The sequence below is a fragment of the Leucoraja erinacea genome, chromosome 4, assembly GCF_028641065.1.
Source record: "Leucoraja erinacea ecotype New England chromosome 4, Leri_hhj_1, whole genome shotgun sequence".
Taxonomy (NCBI): Eukaryota; Metazoa; Chordata; class Chondrichthyes; order Rajiformes; family Rajidae; genus Leucoraja; species Leucoraja erinaceus.
This window is the reverse complement of record NC_073380.1, coordinates 54,892,256-54,905,695: the sequence shown is the minus strand read 5'-3', so window position 1 is coordinate 54,905,695 and position 13,440 is coordinate 54,892,256. Positions and strand designations below refer to the sequence as shown.

Below are 13,440 nucleotides of genomic sequence, written 5' to 3'. Positions count from 1 at the left end.
GGGTCTCTACCCGAAACATCACCCATTCCTTCTCTCCAGAGATGCAGCCTGTCCCGCTGAGTTACTCCAGCATTTTGTGTCTACCTTTGAATACGAGGGAACTTGGGGAATGTTAATGGGATGTCCTGGTGATAGGCTGCATTACAATGGAGGAAATGCTGGATAAACCCCTGCAGCTTAATCAGAGCTTCATTCCTTGCTTTCAGAGACAGGGGCAATCTTGTGGAGAGGCATAGATAGGGTGAATGCAAGGTCTTTTCCCAGTGAGAACCAGAGGGTGTAGGTTTAAGGTGAGTGGGAAAATATTTAATAGGAACCTGAATGGCAACCTTTTATCCAGAAGATGGTCCATATATCACGCAAGCTACCAGAGGAAGTGCCAGAGGCAGTTTTAATAACAACATTGAAAAGATATTTGTGCTGATACATGGATAGGAAAGAGTTGAGCTTGTGTGGTGCAAACACATTTGTATAGATAGGCAAATTGATCCGCATGGATGAGTTGGGCCGACAGCTATTTTTCAGTGCTCTGACTGAAATCTGGACCCGGTCTTTTTGTAGTTTGAATTGGCATATCTCATGCTGGGAACAAACACAAAGTTGGTGAGTACTTCTGAATTTGTCTCCTTCTCTGTATGTCTGCACTGTACCCTATTTTGTCCAATTATAGTGATATGATTATTTTTCACCTTCAACTCGATGGTTATTCTTGGAACACACTGTACTGCCTGTTTGCAAACAGCTCAGTAACTGTTATTGTTCTATACAGGCTGGTGTTCTCATTGTATGTGAGAGATGGAATGGAACTAAAAATAATTTGGCTTCATTTTACTGTCCATCTGTTCCAAACGTTGATATTAGATTATGGATTTATGAATTTATGGATTTTGAATAGTTGATGGGCTCTGCAATTGAGTTATGGTTTAAATATGGTTACTAATATGTCAGGGTACTCATGGGACATTTCTATGTCTAGGAAGAGATGAAAATGTGGAAGTTATTACAAGAGCTATAGTTAAAACAAGCAGCAATGTTGCATTTATGTGACACTGAAAGGAGTGGGTAAAGGAAAAAGGGAGGATATGTTTTTAATGAAGGGACAGAAGGCTTGTATGAACACTGATATTCTCCATCTGTGCGAAGCAGTTTGTCTCTCTATTGTCCATTCCATTTAATCCATATGCTTTGCATTCAAATAGCCACACTTTTCCTGGCAACTGCAGTACTTTTGAACAGAGCTTGAGCAATTAATGACACAAGGAACTGCAGATAATGGAATCTTGAACAAAAAGATTAACTTGGTGGGTAAAGGTAGCATCTGTGGAGGGAGTAGATCGGTGATGCTTCGGGTCGGGGCGCTTAAGACTGATTGTAGTGGGGGAGAGGAAACTGAGAACAAGGTGGGGTGGAATAAAATGGACCAAATGATGGGTGAATTTGATTGACAAATGGGCAGACAAATGTCAGTTGCAAAGGAGCACAAGGGATCACCAGTTGCTGGGTGTCTTCTCTGGTGATGCTCTGTGAGGCCTGGATTGCAGCCATATTTAGCTTATGCTTGTTTTGAGGGCTAGTCATCTTCAGTTTTTCTACAGCACATTTAGCATATAAAAGGCATGCTCAATTGGGTTCAGATCGGGTGATTTACTTGACCACTCAAGAATTGACAATTTTTTAGCTTTGATAAATTCCTTTGTTGCTTTAGCAGTATGTTTGGGATCATTGTCTTGAGTAGAATGAACCGCTGGTTAATGAGTTTTGAGGCATTTGTTTGAACTTGAGCAAATAGGATGTGTCTATACACTTCGGAATTCATAATGCTAATACAATTAGCAGTTGTATCATCAATGATGATAAATGGATAAGAGAAGAAGATTGGTGCCCTCAGCAGCCATACATGCCCAGGCCATAACACCCCCACCACTGTGTTTCACAGATGAGATGGTATGCTTTGGATCTTGGGCAGTTCCATACTTTGCTCTTGCCACCACTCTGATATAAGTTACATCTGTCCACAAGACCTTTTTCCAGAACTGTAGTTGCTCTTTTACGTACTTCTTGGCAAACTGTGACCTGGCCATCCTATTTTTGCGGCTAACCAGTGGCTTGCATCTTGCAGTGTAGCCTCTGAATTTTTCTGTTCATGAAGTCTTCTGCGGACAGTGGTCATTGACAAATGCTCACTTGACTCCTGAAGAGTGTTTCTGATCTGCCGGACAGGTGTTTGGGGGGTTTTCTTTATCATAGAGAGAATTCTTCTGTCATCATCCGTGGAGATCTTGGCCTGCCAGTCCCTTTGCGATTAGTCAGCTCACCTGTACTCTCTTTCTTCTTATTAATGTTCCAAACAGTTGATTTTGGTAAGCCTAAGGTTTGGCTGATGTCTCGAACAGTTTTAATCTTGTTTCTCAGTCTCATAATGGCTTCTTTGACTTTCATTGGCTCAACTTTGATCCTCATGTAGATAAACAGCAATAAAAGTTTCCAAAGGAAATGGAAAGATTGGAGTAAAGACTAGATGCTGAAAGCTCTCTTATACCTGCATGAAGGAGGAATTTAACAAACCTGAGCAATTAAAAACACCCGTGAAACCATGTGTCCCAAACATTATTGGGGGGGGGGGGGGGGGGGGGGAATGGAGGTAAGTAAGTAGTTAGTAAGTAAGTAAATTTTATTTTTATAGCACGTTTAAATCAACTCGCGTTGAAACCAAAGTGCTTTACATAAAATAATTAAGTTTCCGTACATCCATAGAAAAAATTAAAATAAGGAAAAATGACACAACACATTATAGAATTCAACTTGAACGACCCCTCACAACAGAATCAAAAATTTCCACTGTGGGGAAAGGCATCAGAAAGTTCAGTCCTCTTCCTCTGTGAAACACCCGAGGTTGGGGCCTATTTGTGGCCTCCGCAGCCAGTCCGATGTTTTCAGGCCCCCTTGCCGGAAAGCTGGAACTCTGACGTCGGGTGAACACTCCTCGGCGGCTTGGAAATGTCTGGAGCGGCCGCTCCCTCCACGGAGACTGCGGCACCCGAAGTCGACAGGCCGCGCTGGTTGGAGCCTGGGATCTCGGATCCCAGGCTCCGCGGTGTTTTAAATCCAGCACTGCCCGCGGCTGGACGCTCGCAGCCGCAGCTGCTCAGATGTTGGAGTCGGCGGTCACAGCCCTCTGTAGCTTACCGCACGGCGACCCGGTAAGGCATCACCTGCTCTGTGATGGTGTCCCAGCGCGGTGCCGCCGCCGAAGCTGTAGTTGTGGCCGGTCCCAACAGGAAACGCCACTTCAGTCCGATGGTAGGCCCCGAGGAAGGGGCGAAGAAACAGCTCGGAGGGAAGCCGCCTCTCCGACCAGGTAGGGGACTAAGAAATAAAGTTTCCCCCTTCCCTCCCCCACCCCCCACATAAAAGACCTCCAACTAACATTTTGTTTTGAGGTGAGGGAGGAGGTATAGGTTCAGCTGTTGCATCTCCTGCCCTGCGATTGGAGGAGAAAACACGTGGAGTGGGGGCAGTTTAGATGGGGGTGAGTGAACTATTGAGTTTCTGAGAAATGTTGAAAAATAGGTGCAGGAGTAGACCATTCTGCCCTTTTGAGTCAGCACCGCCATTCAATATGATCATGGCTGATCATCTAAAATTAGTACCCCATTCCTGCTTTTTCCCATATCCCTTGATTTCTTTAGCTCTAAAAGCTAAATCTAACTCCCTCTTGAAAACTGGTCTCTGTGGGGATGGGAAGATGTGACTGATGGTGGGATCATGTTGATGGTGATGGAAACGTCTGGGGGGGTGGAAGATTGCAACCTTCACGTGGTCCGCCCTGTTTCGATGAATGCAATCAACCTGGCATGCACAATCAAAATAAGATCAAGTAGAACAAGTTGTCCGACAACTTTAAGCTGTGCACGCCATAACCAAGAAGAAGAAATGTCAGGGAATGATGTGTGGATTGCAGAGGCTGGTGAGGTGAATTTAGATGGATGTAATTATGGTTTTCATGTACTGTTATTACAAATTGGGATGGCGGGGGGGGGGGGGGGGGATTGGAATATAAAATTAAGTCTTGCACATACTAGGGGCAATTTACACTTGTACCAAGCCAATTAACCTACAAACCTGTACGTCTTTGGAGTGTGGGAGGAAACCGACGATCTCGGAGAAAACCCACGTAGTCATGGGGAGAACGTACACATACCGTACAGACAGCACCTGTAGTCGGGATCAAACCTTGGTCTCCAGCGCTGTAAGTTTTGTAAGGCAGCAAATACTGGTGTGCCACCGAGCCGCCTCTAATATGAAGTCTCAAACTCAGCAAGGCTGATACGTGAGCCATCAAAGTTCCTGGTTCTATGCAGACTTCTGGGGAAAGGGAACGTGTTTTTGAATAGATTTTAATAAGGAAACATGATAGGTTCATAAGCTGGCCTTTCTGATATTTAGCAAGCAGGAAACAGGATAGTAGAGATGTCGAGAAAATTAGATTATTTTCTCTATGTAAAATTAGAGTTTTGGCATAAAAGCAAATGAAGATCAAAGAAACAGTGGCAAGGTATAACTAGGTATCATCAGTATACATTAAAAATAAATGCTTAGGAAGGAGCTGCAGGTGCTGGTTTAAACCGAAGAAAGATATAAAATGCTGAAGTTTCTCAGCGGGACAGACAGCATCTCTGGAGAGAAGGAATGCGTGATGTTTCGGGTCAAATCCCTTCTTCAAAATAAATGCTTTATTTTCAATTGCACCTAATAGTAGTTATTGTACTGTACCAAAGTACAGTGGAAGGCTTTTGTTGCGTGATATACAGTCTGCGGAAAGACTATACATAATGCCAATCAAGCTGTCCACAGTGTACAGTTACTGTGCAGGAAGGAACTGCAGATGCTGCTTTACTCTGAAGATAGACAGAAAATGCTGGGGTAATTGATTAAATTTTACTGATTGCATGCTTCCCCTCAGCAAACAATGATCTATTCTACATTTTCCTGGAGCCTTGTCCCATTTGATCTCTCATTTCAGATCCTTACCCTTCCATATGTCTGTCTGTCTCCCTCTCTCCTGACTCAGTCTGAAGAATGGTGTCGACCCGAAACGTGACCCATTCCTTCTCTCCTGAGATGCTGTCTGTCCTGCTGAGTTACTCCATCAATTTGTCTATCTTCAGTGCACAGTTACTGATTAGGTACAGAGTAGGAAGAAAAACAGATCAACGATGGATAATTCAGAAGGCATTATTGCTACTGATATTCTGATTTCAATTGGCTGGATAACTGAAGCAATGCACTGCTTTTCCACTTGCCACTAACTCAGTCCATCCCCTTTCTAAAAAAATAAAGCATTTTTAAAATACCCCATGGAATTAACAATTTATTTAATTGGGATTATTAATCTAATCTTTCCTAATTTAATATAATTGGTTTATTATTGCAGAAATGCTTTTCTGCACAAGTTGATACTGAATTTAGAAAATAAAAATTAGATTAATACTTCATTCATACCCACCACTTAAAATGTATTGTGCCCAGAATCTGAAAAAATGCTTCCTCTTTCAAGGTGAAATAAATTTAAAGGTCTTTGATAATTTTACTGCTAAAAAATAAATAGGAAGTACAAGGTGATTTGGCATTTTAAATCTATTGCTACCTTAAGTTTGATACAGAGAATCATTTTTCATTTTCTTGCATTAAATGTTGATAGAATTGTTATGGAACAAACAATTTCACCAGAAATGGCCACAGTCATACAACACAGAAACAGGCTCTTCGGTCCAACTTGTCCATGTTGACCAAGATGCCCCATCTACACGAGATGAACAGTAGCTGGAAATCCATATAGGAAGGAATAAATTTCCTATTTTCCTCTTTCACGGAAATCTATTTTGCACACTAGTGCAATTTCTGGCAAAGTAAAATAGTCAATCGAGACATTATAAATTGCCAAAATGGGCAAATATCTGAATTAGTTATCAGCTGGTATTTCAATTGTTAATTCCTTTAGTGTCACAAGTGCTTTAACTCAGTTCTTAAATTGCAAAGAACTGCCAGAGTTTTAACTTGTCTATTTTTTGAGAGACACTGATGATAAAATAAATTCAAATTAACTAACAGCATTTGTTTTCAGAATTTTTCCATTTGATATAAAATTGCATTTACTGGAAGCTTACGAAACCATTGAAGTATAAATTGCTCATGTCATGTTCTACATAATTCTTGAATGAAGTTATGATGGTCAGTTATTATGAAGGCACATTTTTGGAAATGCAAAGTAAATAATGGCATTCCTCGGAAGCTGTTTGAACCAGGTAAAGAAGATCTTACTGACTTGGGAATTCAGTTTTCTGCTTGAAGCTTTCATGAAATTAGCAAACTAAGATGATCAAAAAGTTCAGTCTTCAAAAATAAATGTTTTATAATGCCAGGATAGTTCATGGCCATAGAGGAGCTGCACCACTGTACTGCCCTTAAAATTGTGGTATGATAAAATTATAATTATTTAAGCTTGTTTTTTATATTCTAGATTTTTAAAACAATTACCAAATTGATTTCTTATAACAATTAGAATTCTCTAATTTTGGGAAACTTCTGTCCACCTGCACAATTTCATCCACTGAGGTTCAAGCCAGCTCTCAGCATGATGTCACTGGGGAAACTGCAGATTGTGGACCCTTTAAATTACCAACATGATGTGTACAATGTTTCATATCTGCATAAATTATAGGAGCAGAATGAGGCCATTTGGCCCATCAATTCTACTCTGCCATTCAATCATGGCTGATCTATCTTCTCCCCTCAACCCCATTCACCTGTCTTCTCCCCATAAGCTTTGACACCCATGCTAATCAAGAATCTGTCAATCACTGCCTTAAAAATACCCGATGACTTGGCCACCATTGCTGTCTGTGGCAATGAATTCCACAGATTCACCACCCCGACTAACGAAATTCCTCTCTACGTTCTTTTATTCTGTGGCTATGGCCTCTGGTCCAAGACTATCCCTCTAGGAGAAACATAGAAAATAGGTGCAGGAGGAGGCCATTCGGCACTTCGAGCCAGCACCGCCATTCAATGTGATCATGGCTGATCGTCCCCTATCAATAACCCACGCCTGCCTTCTCCCCATATCCCTTGACTCTACTAGCCCCTAGAGCTCTATCTAACTCTCTCTTAAATCCATCCAGTGACTTGGCCTCCACTGCCCTCTGTGGCAGGGAATTCCATAAATTCACAACTCTCTGGGTGAAAAAGTTTTTTCTCACCTCGGTCTTAAATGACCTCACCTTTATTCTAAGACTATGGCCCCTGGTTCTGGACTCACCCAACATTGGGAACATTTTTCCTGCATCCAGCTTGTCCAGTCCTTTTATAATTTGATATGTTTCTCTAAGATCCCCCTCATCTTTCTAAACTCCAGTGAATACAAGCCCAGTCTTTTCAATCTTTCCTCATATGACAGTCCCGCCATCCCAGGGATCAAACTCGTGAACCTATGCTGCACTGCCTCAATCACAAGGATTTGTAGAGAATCACAAACATCCTCTCCAGGTCCATTCTATCCAGGCCTTTCACTATTCAGTAAATGGTGCAGCAGGATGGAACAGAGACACAGCTTCAATGGGATGTCTTATGATGCATTTTGTAGGTTGTGTGCTCATTAAGGTATTTGATAGCTGCCAAACATCCGCCAAAGTCATGGTGAACCTTCTACCCATCAAAGATCTGGATGCAGCCTGCTGTGTTATGTAACAAGGGCTAGAAAACAGACAAATATCAGGATTATTTATCAGCTAGCGTTTTAATTGCTGATATGCAATAGCTGACATGGCAGAAGATGCCAAGTAAGCAAAGCACAAAGCAAAGTCCTTCTCATTTGTCATTGGCAAAATGTTGGAGGTTATTATATTGCTAGGGCACTTGGTTCTTGGGCAAGGCTATTATGACTAAGCTGTTATGTTGAAGCAGGCCACCTCAAAATTCAAGGCAATCAGGCAAAGTCAACATGGCCTGAGCAATTTACTGCTCTTTTAAAACAAAAGGTACTGTTGAGAGGAGGAACAGGTGGCTATACTGAGCATTCAAGAAGCAGTTTCATACAATGCTTGCTCAAAGGTTATTGCAGAAAAGGTGTAGGAAGTAACAGAGGGTTTGCAGTAAACAATGAATTAGGGCTATTTTTCTAGTTAGCAAGGTATATTGAGTGGTACTGATGCTGGGGTCTCTCGTATTGCAATTTATATAGAAGATAGACCAAAAATGCTGGAGTACCTGAGCGAGTCAGGCAGCATCTCAGGAAAAAATAAATAGGTAATGTTTTAGGTTGGAACACTTCTTCAAACTTGCAATTTGTATAAATGACTTGGCTCTTGACATTAAAGTAGTTCCCAAAAACGAAGTTGTAAAGAGGGCAAAAAGTAACTACACAGTGGAGGAGCAAAATGGAAAGGCCACACGGAGTTGGTGTTTGAAACAACGAGCAACTGGTGCTCACCGGGAGGTCTGCTTTGGCTGGCTCCTGTTTAATAAATTGCCCATTACTAACAGCAACTCCGTGTGGCCTTTCCATTTTGCTCCTACATTGTGTAGTTACTTTTTTGCCCACCAACAGATTGGTTAAATGACTGAGCAAGAATCTGGCAAATGGAGTCCTGGACATTTGGGTATGTTCATGGATAAGAAATGTTTTGAGGGATATGTGTGAAACGTGGTGATGTGGGCATCTTGGTCGGCATGGGCAAGTTGGGCCAAAGGGCCTGTTTCCATTCTCTATGAATCTATGATTCTATCCCATTTTTTCCCATTTCTTTAGTCCTTCAATTGACTATGGTCTAAAGGATTCCTGCTCTCTTCTGTCTCTGGCTCTCTTCAACTGCCTCAACCTTAAGATCTAGAAACGTCTAACTCCATCCACATTTAAATCACTGCTTAAAATCTGCCCCCCCCCCCCAATATCCTAGTATGCCATGTGTTTTGCGGTCACCTCATGTCTAACAAAACTCCTCTGCAGCATGTTAGTTGCATTGATCTGGAAGACCCTGTTTTAGCAACAAGTGTCCTCTTCAATACCAGCCTGTGGAGGAGTCAATGTGAAAGGTCTTTGGGCTTCATAAAGCACAAGGCAAAATACTTTGTGTAAAAAAATAATTTGCTTGTAATATAATTATTTGTTCAGCATGAATGTTTTATCTTGGTATCCATTTGGCCGCATTTTTAAAATAGTTTGTGAATATTTAATTGTTTCTAAATTCTATATTTTAGCTACCACTCCCTGGTTTGAAGCCTACAGAGAATATTTCTTCCAGTCCATGCCTCCATCAGACCATGAGTTTCTGCATCACTATTTGGCATGTATCCTTTTCCTGATTTGCCCATGGTCTTAATATGCTTATCTTGACAAAGTACGATGTTTATTTTACAGAAACAAGATTTTAATAGATTTTAGATGTTAGGCAGTATAACTGACTACAACTAATCAAAGGAGCAGTGAGCTGCCAGGGCTGATTTTTTTTTTAGAGAGCCTACAATGTGATAGAACCTCCCACAGATCTTCGCAGGAGGGTTGACAATAACAATTGGTGTCAAGTTCAAGGAGAAAATATGGTAGGTAAGCAAATGATTATTCAAAGTAGAGGTTTCATGAACATGTTAAATTAGGGAGAGGTCTGTAGATGGAGAATTCTACAGAGAGACTTCAGACAGCTAAAGACAAGACTGCTGGTGGAGTGATGAAACCTAAAAGTGGACAGATTTAGAGGGTTATCGTCACTGGGTTATAGTGGCTGGAGGTAAGAGAAGGTGAAGTTACAAAACACACTTTCAAAGTATGAGAATTAAAAAATGAAGGTGTGACTGGAATATTATCCAGCATAAGTCAGCAAGTGCTGTTGTGATGAGTGAATGGGATGCGTGCAGCAATAGAGCGAGTGTAACACAAGAGACCGGATCTATTACCATTGGGAGTAGTCGTGTCAGGGATGAGAGTTTCGATTCCACAATTGCTGAGCGGAGTTTGCAGCAGTAGTGTGTGGTGTAGGTTGTGATGGCATTGCTATTTAATCAAGATGGGTAGTGGAGAAAGGGTGAACAAATAAAACAGCAAGGTTATGGGATTCTGCAATTCAACTGGCTTACTCCAGGTTAGACACAAATTGTTGGAGTAACTCAGTTCCTTCCTGTCGATTCTGACTATCCTTCTCTAATTTGGCTTGTGGAAAATTCCCTTGAATGCCACGTAGACGGGCTCAAATTTAGATGTTTGTGGTCTTTGGAAAATGATCCACATTTTACCTCAAAATGAGTGCAACTAAAATTATTTGAGCTTCACAGATATTCCTTTTACATTTCAGATTATTTTCTTGTTTGTGCTGCAAACCCCTCTTTAGATTTCTGCCAGGTACAGTGAAGAAAGACGCCCTTCGGCCCATCAAGTCCGTGCCAACCAGTGATCACCTCGTACGCTCAAATTATCCGACACATTAGGGACAATTTTACAAGTTACCGAAGCCAATTAACTGGATGAAAAAGAAAATATTAAATCTACAATTGATGTATCACTACATTAACAAAGATTATTTTCATAATTTTACCTGTGCGCCAAAGGCATTCAATTTAGAAATGGTTTGAATTGCATTTTCCTTAAGTGTTCCTTCAGGCATGCTAGTGGTGTCATCAAGAGACTCTGACCCAATGGAACAGTTTTTCAAGCTATCACAAGAGCAGCATCGTATCCAGCACAGCAGTGATTACTCGTATCCAAAGTGGTTTATTCCAAACACATTGAAGTACTATGTTTTACTGCATGATGTCAGTGAAGGGGGAGAAGAACGGTAAGCGTTGAATCATTTGATCTTAAGCTCTGTAGAAATTATAAAATGTTTGCAAATTCAAGAATTATGTGTTCAAGCTCAGAGAAAAATGTTGTTCGATTTGTATTCAACTACCGGGCAGCGAAGTGTAGCAGCTGGTAAAGATGCTGTGTCGCAGCACCACAAACCCGGGTTTGATTCTGGCCTCGGCAACTGTCTGTGTGTTGTTTGCACATTCTCCCTGTGACCACTTAGATTTTCTCCGGATGTTCCGGTTTTCTCCCACATCGGAAAGACCTGTGGTTTTGTAGGTTAATTGGCCTCTGTAAAATTAGTCTTGAAGTCTAGGGAGTGGATGAGATTGAGACAATGTAGAACTAGTGTAAGAGTAATCAATGGTCAACATGGCCCCAGTGGGTTGACGGGTCAATTTCCATGCGTATCTCAAAACTAAACTACTTTATTCAGAGGCCCAAGGAACTGCAGATGCTGGAATCTTGAGAAAAACAAAGTGCTGGAGGAACACCGCAAGTCAGGCAGCATCTGCGGTAGGAATGAATATGGAGCTGAAGAAGTGTCCTGACCCGAAATACTGTCTGACCATTCCCTCCACAGATGTTGTCTGACACGCTGGGCTTTTACTTAATCAGATTTTGGTGCATGGTGGAATTGACGCTGTCTTGAAAACAGACTACCGAATAATTTATCAGTTAATTAGACAGGTCATTTGTTTATTGTGAATGTCTCAATGGAGTTTCTGATCCTGTACTTCCCAATCTTTTTAATCAAGCAAAACACACAGTAAAGGGCCTGTCCCACTTGGCGATTTTTTTCTTTGACGACTGCCGGCGTCATTGACTGACGGTATCAGGGTCGCCGAAAGATTTCGAACATTTAATAATCCACCCGCGACGAAAAATGTTGCGACACTTGAGGAAATGCTTCTCGTCAATACGTCGTCACCGCCGCATCACGCCGTGAATTTTTCATTGACCGGATACGTCAGTCAATGATGCCGACAGTCGGCGAAAAAAATCGCCATGTGGGACAGGCCCTTAACTCTGAGGAAGGGTCCTGACCCGAAACATAGCCTGTCCATTCCCTCCACAGATACTGTCTGATCCGCTGAGTCACTCCCAACACTTTATTTTACAATGTGTTTGTAAATGTTTCCAGCATCTGCAATTCTTTGTCTTCATAATCAAGCAGATTCGAACAGCATTTCGAGCAGATTCGAACAGCATTACAAGAGTAGGTGAATGTTCCTACATTGTAATTGAGCCAGCCGACTTCATTTCATGCATAAAACAATTTTACATTCACTAAGGTTTCCATTGTGATAACGTGCTGCCTTTCATTGGTGATGATGACTGGGAGGAGAGGCAAGTGGAAGGTTGTGGGGAGTGAAAGCAGAGGAAGAGAAATATAATTACATAGTATGGGAAAACGATTGGAAGCAAATTATTTACAGGTCCACCATCGATTGTTCTGGCACCCTTGGTTCCAGAGCGTTTCTGGATTATCCGTTTTCCGGGTCAACAGATGTCACGGCCTTGAGGCCAAGATACTGGCTCACTGAAGTCGGCTATGGGAATAGATCCGCCGTCTCCGGCCGGGCCGGAGTTCCAGAAACCCGGTCGCAGGGAGCAAATTCGACCCGCTGATCGGCCGCGGATGTCCCGATGAGGTCGAGATTGTCCGTTTCACCTGACCTCAGTTCCACATTTTTGGGAGAAGTTCCAGAGTATGATTTCTGTCTGGATAGAAGGAAGGGTCGGATCACCAACTGCTGGAAAATTTTTGGTGGACCTGTACTCTAAAGACATAAAATAATTGTTTGTGTGGGCTGTTCTTGGCCATATTTTAAAACACAAGCATGTTGCGTTTATGCATTAAAAAGCCAATGTCATTTTTTTCTCCTTCCGTAGTTTTATATTGTGACTGACCAGTAGGATGCCTTGTAAAACTTTCAGTTTTAGGATCAAATGATGAAAGGGACATTGCACCACATCAGCATTTTTATTTCCTTGTAATAATCTTGAGAAGGGGGGAAGATTTATACAGCAGCCAACGAAATAAAGGACCTCTCACCACAGTTATTGTTTCTTTACCCCCTCTCCCATTGGATTGAAGAGACAAAAGTTGAACAGACCTCTTCTCTGTTTAGGATGTATTCCCAATTTTCCAATCTATCTTGAAGCATTCCTTGCACTTTCTGTGTAGCTGTAACACTATTACACTGCTCTGTACAGCTACAACACTCTCTGAAGAAGGGTTCCGATCCAAAATGTCCCCTGTTCCTTCTCTCCAGAGATGCTGCCTGATCCGCTAAGTTACTCTAGCATTTTCTAGCATTTTGTGTTTATCTTTGCCACCTGCAGTTCCTTCCTACACTGTTATACACTTCACTTTTTCTTTAACACGACCAGTCATACTCACGTAAAGTCTGATCTATCTGGATACCATGCAGAACAATTTTTCACTATCTTGTTACATGTGCTAATAATAAACCAAAACAAATAAATGTTAATGAAAGTCCTGCAGCCACAATTTAATTTAATGGAACATAGAAAAGTGCAGACAAACAAAGACAAAGTGCTGGAGTAACTCAGCGGGTCAGGCAGAATCTATGGAGAAC

The 13,440-nt window shown here is 41.7% G+C and overlaps 1 protein-coding gene across 2 annotated transcripts in view; it reads left to right on the top strand.

Annotated features, from left to right (window-relative positions):
* The window catches only part of trappc8 (trafficking protein particle complex subunit 8), a 115,831-nt gene that overhangs the window by 30,599 nt on the left and 71,792 nt on the right, over positions 1–13,440 (top strand). For both annotated transcript variants that reach the window (XM_055634313.1, XM_055634312.1), the window contains 2 exons: positions 9,256–9,345; positions 10,649–10,823. In XM_055634313.1, coding sequence (XP_055490288.1) covers positions 9,256–9,345; positions 10,649–10,823 — 265 coding nt within the window. The remainder of the gene's footprint in view (positions 1–9,255; positions 9,346–10,648; positions 10,824–13,440) is intronic.